This window comes from Balearica regulorum, chromosome 12 (genome assembly GCF_011004875.1).
Source record: "Balearica regulorum gibbericeps isolate bBalReg1 chromosome 12, bBalReg1.pri, whole genome shotgun sequence".
In the NCBI taxonomy this organism is placed as follows: Eukaryota; Metazoa; Chordata; class Aves; order Gruiformes; family Gruidae; genus Balearica; species Balearica regulorum.
The window spans coordinates 13,207,638-13,221,272 of record NC_046195.1 but is presented as its reverse complement, the minus strand read 5'-3'; the positions used below and the strand labels follow the sequence as shown (position 1 = coordinate 13,221,272).

The window sequence follows — 13,635 nt, the reverse complement described above, 5'->3', positions numbered from 1 at the left end:
AATTCTCGAGTTGTCCCATTTAGTGCTATGCATTACGTTCCCCTCTGACAGGAGATTAAAAGAGGAGAGGCGCACACTTCCTGGATTCAGACCTTACCTCCTACAAAGGATGGGACAGGCTTTATCTAATCCCACACACATTGCCCTCCTGCATGTACTGCAGCAAACAAAAAAGCAGGACAGACTTACATCATTTTCTAAGAAATTGAACATGCTTCTTTCAGCCAGTTCCTTTGACTCTTCAAATTTTTCTACTGCTTGTTTAACTTCTTCATCTGGTATCTTTCCAAGGCGTTTCTTTTTATAATCATAATCCAAACGGCGTCCTTCTAGTTTCTTCAAATGATGCTGAATAAGACAGAATGTCTATGAGAAGGTCCAAAAATGACATGCCCAAACAAAGACATTGTGATTTAAGTAAATTCCAGTTATGGATACAAATATATGCAGAATGAAAGAAATGCAAGGCTCAGAGATCATCCAGTCCATCTCTTTGATCTAAGGCAGCATCAGGTAAGTCTAGGACTGTATACATTAATAAAATTTTAAACTGTATAGACTTTCAAAGAAACCCCATTTGTCAACACTTGGGGAACTGGCTATCTTGATTTGCTAAACTTAGGCATCCATCATTGAGGCAATCTAAATCTGTGTGTCCCCCCATATTCTACATTTAATTCAATTTTATCTCTTGAATTATTTGAAATATGACAGTTAAGAGTTATAGGGTTATTTTCGCCTCTCATTCCATAAGCAGTACTCTAACAAATTTTGTATTCTTGCTTTCTTTGTTAGGTGTCAACTTGACACTTCTATCTACTATAACTACACAGGCTTTTCTGTTGCCAAAAGTCATGGGACTGACAGCCTTACAGAATGGACTCAAAGTGACAGTACAAAATCCTCATTAGAGCTAATGTCAAACAATTTCTTTTCATCAGTTCAGAAGAACTACAACTGAAGACAGTTATGTATCACAGGAGACAGCTACAGACATCAAGACATTATGACTATCTTTTTGCTATGCTTTCCACATCCATTTATGTGTAAACAAATAAAATAACTTTCAATTCTGCATTTCATCAGGGTTTTAACTTGCTTATTACCCCAGTCTATTGGAATCAACAGACTCAGACAGAGACTGCCTGGCTTTCTTTGAATTGTCACATTGTAAACAAAAGCACTGAAAAACTTAACTCTAAAGGTTAAAAATGTGTTCCTCAGCTTCCTATATTTTTTTCTATAGTGGCATATGGCACTTCAATATTTCATGGCACTTTTCAGATCATTCTGTGATTGCCCTGAATAGCCTTTTTCAGCATTTATATTCATGCTCCATTATAAACAGCTTTAGACTGACAGAGACGGCAAGATAGGATAATCAGTCACAGTAAATCACAGCCTACTCACATGTTTATAAGGATTAATAAAAAAGTCAGTTAAAATAAAATAATAGAAAAATAAAGAATATAATTTTCTTGACTATCCTTCTTGTACCAAATGTACAAGCAATATAGCAAATTGAGTAAGTTAGACAAGTGAGAAATAGCCAGGCATTGATTTTAAGCAGATTTCATCACTGTTTTGCTAGAGAAAAACTTAAATGGCAGTGAAATTTATTTATCTGGTTGCTTTCAAGAAAAATATCTCAGGGAACTAGAGTTTGATTGACTCTGATTATTGATAAGTGAAGCTTTACCCTGCAAAACTTACCCCAATCTCTTTTAAATCTTTGTCCTGCAATAACTGTAGAGGATCAATAAAATTTTGTTTGACATTAATATCAAGTGAGTCCTTCACCTCTGCCATTTGCTTCATGCTCTCGCCAGCATCCAGCAACGCAAGGCCTATGGTAAAGAATAGGCTACTTATATCTCAATATATGTAAAATCAGAAAATTTGTCTTATGAAACAGCTGTTTCAAATAGGTATCTTTATATCTGCTGCAGGCTCCTGAAGAATAAAAAAACCTAATGCAAGCTATGCACTTGCTTGTCCCCTACAGAAAACTAGAACCGGAAAATTTTTGTCCCCCAGAAGGGCATCAGGGAAAAAAATACTACTATTTTCCCTACTGTATTTGCATAGGTTACAAACCTCTTCCACTTTAAAAACTGCAAACCAAGCTGATTAATTTGTACAACTTTAGCGATATTATTAAATACACAAAAAGTGAGTAACTTTTTATCACAAAATCATGTTTTACAGCTTCCTCACATACAGCGTAGTTTTTTTCCTTTTGGTCAAAATTGTTGCTGCTTCTTTAAAACCACCTATTTAACATAGCTGTATACTTTATTAAGCATGCAAGTATCAGCAGGCAGAACAGCATTTGAAACGTTCTTTCCCCTTTCCTAGTTTTATTTAGTATCCCCGTTGCTTTTGCAAAAACACAAATACATCCAGCTCACAGATGAGTTGTGCCACTTCACTCTGAGAGGAGAATGAATGACTCTTTGGCTTTCAGCAGCATCTTTCCCTATGCAGCACCTACTTGGACTCAAGTGCGAGGTCTCTACGCCTACACAGCTGTTACTATTTCAACACAACCACTGTGTAAAATCGCAGATATTAACAACAGTATGTAACAAAGCCAGCCAGTTCTGTACTGGCTTCTGCACTCAGTCCTGGCCCATACCACTCTCTCCCAGCCCCAGTCACCTCGTTCTCCAAACCAGGATTCTCCTTTTCTCATGTATTTCTCCTTGGTTCTCTCTCAATCCCAGCCATATCAGTAAACAGCCACTGAGTAGCTCTATGACAACGCTCCAAACTCATTCCAGCCAAGCCCGCACAGTGCACATGCTTAGCAAGCAAGGCCTCTATCAAGATTTTGGCCATGAAGTACCAGCATATCTTGAGAAGAAATAGGTCAGATTTGATTTATCAAAGAATTGTAGCACAGCCAAGCTAGTTCATTTGCATGAAAACAAGAGAATGCGTATTTAAGATGCACTGCTCCAAATACCAGATCATTATAAAACAATTTTTAGAATCACCCAAAGTTACTGTTTATTTTTTTCTATGAGAAATTTTTCCCATAGTTTACTTCTCAAATATATGGTAACCATTTTTCTTTAAAGGTAAAAGAAATATAGTGCATCTAAGAATCACCCTAAATTATCTAGGTTTACCAACTTAGAAACTAAAATGGTTATGGTAATACTATGAATCGTCAGACAACATCAGTAGTAGTGTTATCAAATCCACCTGAAATAGAGATGGACAAATATGCAGAAGCATCGTGTTTTGTTAATTGTATCAATCACCTCTCAATCGCTTAATTTTCCCTCTTACCTGGGGAGCAGTAGCTATTTACATAGGTTATGCCACTGAGTAATATTCTGCAAAGAACTTTATGCTGAAACATTCACAGAGGAGATACACAAACTCACCAAACATAGAATCATCGCCAAGCTCTCTGCCATACCGTATCATGCAGTCTCCTAGAAGTCCCTCTGTCTGGGGATAGCCTGTGGTTTTAACTTGTCCTCTGATCTTTGACATAGTGTTCAGCATTCCCAGCTTGGCTCTGTATGCTAAGGAGGACACACCAAAAAAAAAAAAAGCACAAAAGTTATCAAAACACTTTAAAAACTAATATATTTAAAGCAATAAATCATTTAACAATGTCACGAAGCAAGTCACTAAGCTGGTCTGTAGATTCCTAAGTTTTTTTGTTGTCAGTACTTCATAGTCAAAAGTTGAAATAAGATTCCATTCAACAATATGGGTGATATGAAACTTTTATTCCCAAGTGAATAAGTATCATTTCTCCAGGCAGATATATAGTGGCAGTGCTTGTCATCTTCTGTGGATCTTCACCAATACTCACATTCCTTTGAATATTCCTGCTTGTGAACTCCTTGATTAGAAGTTCTGCAGAAAGCAAACGCAGAATGGATACAAGCAAAGCCAAAGCGAATTTCACGCGCTCTCTCTCTCTCCTTCTCTTGCTTGTGAGAACTTTGCAGAACTTACTCCCCCCGCCCCCTTTTTTTTTTCTTTTGTTCCAGTAATCGAGACAGTAGAAATATATTCTGCAGAATGGCCCGGTACATACAAATTAATTTATTGCTATCCTGCATGTATCATGACAAAACCATGTATTTATTCTTGGAGAGTTTTTCCAATCTACTCCTTACTGTTATCACTCAACAGCTTCTTCAACACAGTAGCGGCCATGGGCAGGGCATTCCTGAGGAATGTGGACCATGGTGACTCACTTCACCTTGAACATGCTGAGTGGGCCTTGGTAAAGGCCTGCATCCTACCGTTCTTATGTACACAAAACCCACTGAACTTCTTCAGGGATGCGCACCTCATAAGGTACCCACAAGAGGCGGCTATCTCTGAAGTCGCTGGCATAGCTGACTAAACAGGAATTCAGTCAGTTCTCAAAGAATGAAGGTTCTTCCAACAGCTGGTGTGGACTGTGAATCAAGGTCATAACAGATAAACTTTGTGACTGACTGCAAACGTAAACGTGTCTCCTTTCTTGTTTCTTGAAACAAGATTTGAAAAACCTGTATTAACTAACAATCCAAAAATCCACTGAGACCTAGCAGTGTCCAGAAAATGAAAAATCTCATTCAAAAGCCAAGTAAGCAAGTAACAGCCCTCTTCCCCAGCTACATAACTACCAGCATCTCTGATAGCAGCAGCCTATGAGTTAAAAATCAATGGCTTTTTATAGCTCTGCTTTAAAAAAATGTTGGCGTTCTCTTCACTTCAGGGATCCATATCCCACTCCAGGAAATCCAGCACAAATATGAACACACGTGCTGTACCACAGGCCCAAGCTGTCCAAGACTTGTCACGTGTGCACAACCTACACACGCCCAGTAAACCAGATGCACCTTGTGCCACAAATTGAATGCATCCCAGATCAGACTTACCGCATATAAACTTTACAGTTCTTCATTGCACACACAGGTAAAGTTCTCTAGGACACACAGAAGCCTCACAACGATGACCTAATTAGCTTTTATTTACCTAGGATGAATTTCCAAGAAAGACGACAACGTTCAGCAAAATCCAACACCTCTTGTTCCTATCCTACCTGGATTTGGCTGAAGATACTCTGTGGATTTTGACAAAAGCTCTGCTACAGCTTTATTAGTAACGTCAATTTTCTGAAAAAGAAAAGTAACACAGTTGGTAAAAAGCAAATCGATTACTAGAAAGTTTATCATCTCACTGATTATGAAATGTTACTTAAAATAAAGCAAATATTGTAGCTTGAAATAAATAGCCACGTCATAGTTATGGCAGGATTTTACCAAAACCATATTAATTGGCAGGAAGTACTGGGAAGGAGAGAAGGTTTATATCAAAACGCGGGCTTGCCTTTCCAGCCCATCAGTCTTGACTGCTGCTTACACATTCTAGACTACAACTTTCCCACCAGCCCATCAGTTGTTACTAAGACTGCTTTTCACCACAGGGGAAACAGACTGACCGTATCCCTCACAATCCTGGGGTCAGGGCCATTTAAAGCAGTAATTTGCAGTGTCTTCCAATTTAATCATTTCTAAAAGGCTACACAAATAATATTTCTGGTTTGTTTCTCTCTTCCTCCCTTAGGGCCTGCCTGTTATTTTTCCCCTTATAATACAGAGAAAGGAAATAATTATTATGTAGCCAAAGAAACGGAAACCTAGAAAGCCTTTTAGATCATAAATTCAAAAGTGCATGTTGGGGAAAAAAGAAGAACTCACGCAAGACTTTTTTCCTCAATCTGCCAAAAATAAAAGCTGTGACCTAGGTCTACTATGACTATTAAAAAACACACAGAAAGACAGGAGCAATTAAAGAAAAAGCACATAAAAGCTGAAAAAAGCAGAAACTGGCAGTAACATTGTTTAATTTGCAACACAACTAACAAGTGGATAGCAAACATCTCAATTTCCACAACAAATCATGTAAATTTCTGAACATGGATTTAAACTAAGAAATATAGTATCAAGAGAAAATTTGACCCTAGTCGTTAGATTTTTATCGTGAATAATAGCAGATGGAAGGCTCTCCGATACTCACAAAGACTCACTAAACACTGAAGGCTTCTCTCTCTGAGCTCCCACAGAGACAAAGGAGAAAGGCCCCTCCTGATGCTCTGCGCCATCCTCGGAGGAGTTTCTGTTCACTGTCGAGAGGTGTCAGTGGAACCTGCGTCCCCTGCTCAGGCAGCCTTTGGGGATGTCTCTTCTCCCTTACCTGAGCTGACAAGGCTCAAGGATAAATTTGCACTTACCTGTATATATTTCTGTTTGGAAGCACATGGTGGGGTCCCCCCAGGGCAAATCTACAATAACATTCTATCACTTGAAATGTGAAACATTTCTGATTCCACAAATAGCTTAATATTGAAAACCATGTTACTCTCCTTACCCTTTCCATCTCTTGAAATTCTTCATCTAACTTTGTTCCTTCTGCTCCACTTATTTTTTCACTGAACAACTGTAAAAAGATAAATTTAACAAAAGAATTGTATGATTATTTAGTGACAGAATAAATATCTCTGACAGTCACAGGAATTCACTCCAGATTAGAAAATATGCAGCAACCATTTGAGACAACCGTGCAAGAGCAGAGTAACCTTAGCCTTGGAAGTGAAACACTCATTTCAAGAGAGACAAAGATACCTGATATGAATTTACAACAGGCAAACAAAGTATCATTTCTCATACTTAAATAATTTGTACCCTAAAGACACAACCTACACTGCATACAAGGACCAAAGTCTGACTGCAGGTAAATCCAGAGTAACCTTTCAAGTATGTCTCTCCAGCTTTGCACTTTGAGTACCTTCCGGTTGTGTGTGCCATTACTTCAGGGATACAACTCCCATTCCCGCTGCTGGGAGTTGTGTGCAGTTCTGTGGAAGGAACAGACTCATGGAAAACGCTGCACTGTGATCCACCTGTGTGACCGAGCATCTTTATGATGCTGAAAACAAAAATGCCACGCATTCTTCAAAAACTCAAAACCCAGTTTTAAATAGGGGATTTCAATAAACCTTCTTAAAATGGCTGAAACGTTACCCAACTTACCCAACGTTACCCAGCCAACAGGCTGTCAGACCCAAGTTTGGTCCTCACTGAGTAAGTCATGGCTAGGAATAAGCACTTGAGCAGGACTCGGCTATGTCCATCTTGCAGTGCATGGTACCTCACTGCAACAGCATGAAAAGCCACCCAGATCCTCGCCCGGGGTGAAACAGCCTTTGAAAGCATCACTCCGCTATGACAGAAGTGGTTTAACACATATTCAACAAATATTAAACAAATTCCTAGTGTAATTCCTGCAAAAATACTACACATTTCTCTGTTTTAATTGACTTTTATCACCAAATCTGTAGCAGCGTAATGTAAAATCCAGGCCTAGCTCACTGATTGCTGGCGTTCCCCAAACCTGCCCCCAAAAAAGCATTTTGTTCGTTCTCAGCACCTTCTTAAAGGGAGTTCATCTCGCTGAATTAAAAGAGCCTTGGAGACTTGCCTGATCTGAAAATGGGTCAGGGCCCGTTGTAGTGCTATGGTGGCAGCCCGCACGGCACAGGTGCGGAGGGAGCACTCTGCCTTGCCAAAACACAGTGATGAGCTGACGAAGCAGAGCTGGGAGCTCCGTGGCGGCTGACCTTGCATCAATATCACTGCTACCAAGAGAGCAGATCTGCTTAAGGGAAAACGTGAGTTCAGAGAGAGCCGTACTGCTAATTATGTCTATTGGCTTTACACTAGGACTCACAATCTTTATACTTAATATGTCAAGCAGTCCACAAACTTGTCAAGATTATTTCTCCTCCAGAGCACTGACAGAACAAGCACAAAAGCAGATAAAACAGAGATGGAGAAGCCCAGGCACCAGTGAGTTCCTGTGGGTCCTCATCTTGCTGCTGCAAGACATCGCAGCAGAGAAGCAACCCGAGGCCACGCATGGAGGGGGACGCCGCCCAGGTCTCTGCAGGTACATCGGAGGAGTCCTCGAGCACAGGATGGAGAAAGGTCCATGAAAAGGCTGCATGAAAAGCAGCCTATCAGAAATTGTGCAGCTTCTTTACACTGGCAGTTTCTGTCTCCTTTCTGTGCAATGGTATTCCTAAAATAATCAATGCCATTTTCCACAGCCTCACACATGTTTTCTTTCTCCAGCAGGCAATGAACAGATCTGTGGTTTCCTGAAACCCCTCATGGTGATCCCTCCTCAAAGGCTGAGTGCAGTGGGGGAATTATCCTTCTCAGGCTGAAGTTGCAAAATCCACATTCAGTAGCAACCCATAGCTGTCTCATTACAAATAATCCATTTACATGTTGGCGAAGGATAAATGCAATGAAGTAGCATGATTGCTCAACTGTGAGAGCGTAATTAATAATAAATTACAGCACCAAATTACTAAAATAATGAAACATCCCACACTTGGAGAGAACAGATCTGAATGTTATAACAAGAAGCACAAGTGGATGAGTAGAAAGTTCACACGCTAACAATAATGCCAGAGAGGAAAAAAAAAAAAAAAAAAAACACTTGCTCATTGGAAGACTGACAAAGATAGTCTGAAAAAATGCAGTTTCTCATCAGATACACTAGAAGTTGATACGTTTTCAGTAAGTGCCTTAGGGCATACACTATCCATTGGCATCCCTTAGCTCTCCCTGGCTTCCTGATGGCCATACGTGGTCACGCACACCTCCCTCGAATAACAGTGAACGTTAGGCTTAGTTGTTGCTGTTTTGGCCAGGATTGCAGCTGCTGATCCAGGCATTTGCACTTGGCCGGCGAGGCTGTGCTCCCAGCACCCGCAGCCACGCGCCTCAGCACTGGGCTGCAGCCCGCTCGCCCTCTGCACATCTGCTCAAATCTGCCACCCATGCTTAGTTCTGTTTTCTCTTCTGAAACGTTGAAAAACACTGTGTTTTGAATGGAGAACGTTTGATGCCACTCACAGAGGGAGAAAGTAGTGGCAGTAACACTGAGTCACTCCTTGCAAGGGGATCACTGGACTTGCTGAAGCTGCAGGGAGTAAGGAAAGCATCTAAGTAAGATCTAGAAGGTCACAGAACAACTGAGACTTCTACACACCAGCTTTCAGAGAGCGAGACAGAGAGATTCTGCACCTACAATTTGCAGAGAATAATGGAGTAATTTAATTAACAATCTGGATGATGGCATAGAGTACAATCCCAGCAAGTCTGGAAGACACCAGTTTGGGAGGAGCAGTTGATATACTGGATGGGGGGGGGGGGGGGGGGGGGGGCTGCTCTTCCTAAGGGCCTTGACAGGCTGGAAAAAATGGTCTGACAGGAACTTCGTGAAGTTCAAACACAAATGCAAAGTCCTGCACCTTTCAATGATATTTACTCTGAGCTCTAATTTCCTTTGCAAAGGAGACTACGTTGGTGCTCAGAGACATACAGTAATGACAGATTCCTTAAAGTCTATAAGCTCTCTGCACTCCTGACAGTAAAAACTGGTATAAAGTTCTAATAGTTATTAAATTTTTCACCACTACAGCTTATCTCATATTGGTATAATTGGGACTGGCTTTACTTGTCTCACATTTAGGAATGTAAAAGCTTCCCCCCCCCGCCCCCCATACTGAATTTAGGAGTTGTAAAACTAGTGCCATCACTCTCCCACTTAAAAGTCACAGGATACCTAAATTAATTATTGAAAATGGATGCACAAAGGAGACAGCTGCTGAGTTTTAGTTCTCCCACTATTTGCTGAGCATCATTTACAGGCATTATATCAAGCTGCAAAATGCTTTGAACTTAAATAGAACCTTCCTCAACCGTGGGACTGTGTAATCATGTGGCAATACCTATGAGTCAGCTAATCAAAGGTGAAATTGCTACCATCACATAAGGCATGTACTCCAAAGTATCTTGGAATAACTTGTGCAAGAAAAATCCTTCATCTCTAAATTCAGAAGCTGGGTGCCAAGGATTCGGTACCTTTTCACTAGACAGGGCCAGAGCCAGAATTTGAGGCTCTGAAAAAACACCAACCCAAACCAGTTCCCAACACGAAGGCCATCACTACCTCACTATTACATTGCCAGGTGGGAAGCTAGAGTCATTCATTAGTCATGTTTCTGGTGGAGCCAATTAGGTTTCCTCTGGATCAAAATTTACACCTAGAGACTAGCTGTGAAATGAGACAGATTTCTTCCTCTCAGGTGTCTGTGCAACTCCCTCCATCACACTTGATGTATTAGAGTTAGTGGGAGAGGAAAAAATAGTCCCTAAATATAAACATGAAAACACTTTCAAATCAGCCGTTGTATTATGACCTCTCATTTGTAGTTATATACGATAAAACTTGCACGGTCTATATAATAGAAGAGAAGACCTTTTTGCCTGAAGAAATACTGCAGTTTGTAACACAAATGCTCTTTGCTTGTCAATTCTTCCTAGGTCCTACTCTTCTTTTTAATATTGAAAAATTAAATATGATGTTGCATTATAGACAATCTAAAAGCCTCTGGTGGGCTTATGTGGAATCTTGTGGGAAGACAAATCTGGAAAAAAACAAATAGGTTTTGAAAGAAACCCCTCCAGATACTGTGATTTGTATTTAAGTTCTGTATATCCAGCTACTGTTCAAAATGCAAATTGCAATTTTCTTATACAGTCTTAAAAGACTAAATGTTGATCTGCTAAGGAACATACATTCCAAGAAATTCTCTGAGAAAACATTTTTTCCATGAGATTTTGTTCTCACACTATTCTTTGTTAGTCTAATTTCTTTGAGATAATGTAATTTTCTTTTTATTTGTTCTGTTGTAATGAAGCATGAACACAGCAAGCAAACCATCTACGGTTTAAACTAAAATCTATGGCTCACCAAAACTCTACACTAAAAAAGCCTCATGTAATTTTTCAGTACTTTTATTTTAAGTATGTTAAGATTTATCCTTCTTATTGCACAGGAATAGTACATTTCTCGATTCTCATATGGATTATAAAAACGAGCTTCAGAAAAATGCTGTCTTTTACTAATGTTTTATACATCACACCCACTAAATTACAATACTTTTTCATATTTCACTAAGGAAGGTTACTGAACATGAGAAACTGCCAAAAATATCCCAGATCAACAGAGAGCTGGTAAAACTCTCAAAACAATTACCCTATTTTTTTTTTTATATATCCACTGGGTATTTTATAATACAAGTCAATAGGATTCTTGCCAGCCAATACTTGCACACATCTTCTGACCTTCTGTTTCACTTGTTTAGCCTTTCTTTTGCAACAGTCATTAACCAGGACTGAACCATCACAGTTTCTTGTTGTGATTCAGCTACTGTTGAAACAAGTGGAGCTGAAGAAGGCCTTAACTGGCCAGCATAACTCTCTCGTATGTAACCGGCCAAGAAATCATCAAATACTATTCAATGACTGAATGAAAGGTATCATATTCTATTAAAGACTTCAGAGCTTTTAATGACTCTTCACCAAGCAACAGCATTTATTTTGTTCTGAAGGAGTATCTGCTGAAATTATCTGTTGAAACTTTAATGGGATGGGAAGTTCCTACATTTGTCATAAATATGCACGCTGTCAAACGCATGAGGCAAAACCTAGATTTTAGGAAAAATCTTCTAATAAAAAAGCCAAAGCTACGAAAATACTTTAAATTTATTTCTATCTCTCTAAAAAGGAAGTAAGCAATCAACTGGGACAACCAATAGATTCATCCCAAAGTTAACACATCGAAAGCCAGGAAATAATGTAACTATATGGCTACATTTCCCACAGAAATGAGTAACTGGGCCAAAGTGCACAAATACATTAAGACATATCTTGAAATACAGTACTTAGTACAAAATACTACATTCCAGTATCGTTAATGTATAATAGTTACGCTTCTCTCAACAAATCATTAAAACTTCCAGTTATTGCCCTACAGACATGCAATTGCTTTGTTTGGTGTTAAATTATTATGCATAGAGGATTTCATGCAGTGTGACAATGCTAACAGCTTTCTGAAGAATCTTATGAAAGGCTATCATCAACAATGGGAAGAATAAGGTGGCTGGCAAGATGTCTTCTGGCTAAAGTAGAATTTCCTTGCAGTGTTCAACATCCTGAGGGGGGGGGAGAGAGATTTCTGGTTTGTTCTTTTCCACAATGCTCCATCAGATTAGAGAACCAAGATGCCAGCCTGTCTTCTGGATCAAAACTAGTTTAACTTCAACTACTGGTAATTCCCTGTTTTGTTCTTCTAAGTTCTACTACGATGCTATGTATATTATGTGTTCTTCCTCTTTCCCGATTGCTATATTTCATAGTCTGCTAATTCCCACACTCAAAAAGAAGGTTACTACAAGTTCATATAGCGCAGACTACCAAGAACTTGAACTTACAACACAGCTTACTTAATATCATGCATCTTAGCACATGTTTAATAACATAAAGGAGTACACACTGGCAGAGCCATCTGCATGAAGTTTGCCACTATGATAGAAAAATATTCTTTAAAAAAAAAAGTATATTCTGCTTTATTGACTAGGTGAGCATCCAAAATGAATAGGCAGCTTATAGACACCCCTGTGACTGACTTCAAGAGATCTACTGAAGGTCTGAGTGTTCAGAAGAAAAAGAAGTTCCCCACACCAATAAACTAAACTAAACCTAAGTGCATATTTTGAAACAGATCTAAACAGGACAGAGGAAACACAGCACTTGGCCCCTGGAACAGTTGCAGAGGATGCTGAAGCCAACCAGGTATGAGAATGGCAGCCTCTTCAGGTCTCTTCTCCTGCACCAAGAATGTCCCAAGACACGGCTATGTAAAGACAAGGATGTCAGAGTCACTAAAAGAGGAAAATCATCTGCAAATGAAAATGGGTAATATATACCTAAAAAGAGATTTTTCTCAGGCTCCTTTAAAAAAACCCACAACAATAAGGGAAAAAGTCAAATAATGAAAGTGTACCAGCACTGAAGTTGTTCTTTTAATTATATTGACACAGCTTATAGTATCCTAATGCTTTGGAGAAAATCCAAACCTCTTATTTTAGAGGTTCAGCACTAAACGACGGTTTTAGTCTTTGGTTCCCTCAGAACGTTGTGTTTTCAAAGAAAACAAAATATTCTTGCTCTGATGTACTTGAAAGAAAAAGATTGATTCTGCCCCCCCAAAACAAATAAGGGGTCTACTACAAAGTGCGTATGTTTCAGTCTTGCAGATACGGCACACTCTGGCTTACCTCCAGCAAATCATCTCAGTTCCTACTTCAGTAGGTGCTTAAGTGCTTTGCTGGATCAAGACCGGAGTGCTCAGCACCTCGCAGTATCAAGCTCAAAGGGTCATCACCTTTACATGGAATATTTTATAAGTTTTTCTTCTACTAAACTTTCAGCTAGCAGGAGCACTTTCTCCAAAGCACTTGGGGAAACAGTAAAAAAAAAAAAAAAAGATTTCTGACAGCAACAGAGAGAACTGGGGGTTTTTTGAAAAAAATAATCAAGGAGCTGAATTGCGTCCTACTGCTATTTAATCAAAATTACAGACTGCAAGAAGCTGCGCCCTACAAATCAAATACATGTTATAGCTTTCATGGCTACATGAGTGATATTAAATATCTCTGAATTCAACTACACTGGTACGTGGGTATTTAAGAAAGTG

At 39.3% G+C, this 13,635-nt stretch overlaps 1 protein-coding gene across 2 annotated transcripts in view; it reads right to left on the bottom strand.

Moving 5' to 3' along the window:
* The window catches only part of SH3GL3 (SH3 domain containing GRB2 like 3, endophilin A3), a 54,635-nt gene that overhangs the window by 11,186 nt on the left and 29,814 nt on the right, over positions 1-13,635 (bottom strand). Inside the window, exons 2-6 of one of the 2 annotated variants that reach the window (XM_075764550.1) lie at positions 6,391-6,459; positions 5,063-5,135; positions 3,396-3,539; positions 1,714-1,847; positions 190-348 (exon numbers count right to left, since the gene is read on the bottom strand). In XM_075764550.1, coding sequence (XP_075620665.1) covers positions 190-348; positions 1,714-1,847; positions 3,396-3,539; positions 5,063-5,135; positions 6,391-6,459 — 579 coding nt within the window. The other variant, XM_075764551.1, reaches the window with a different exon arrangement.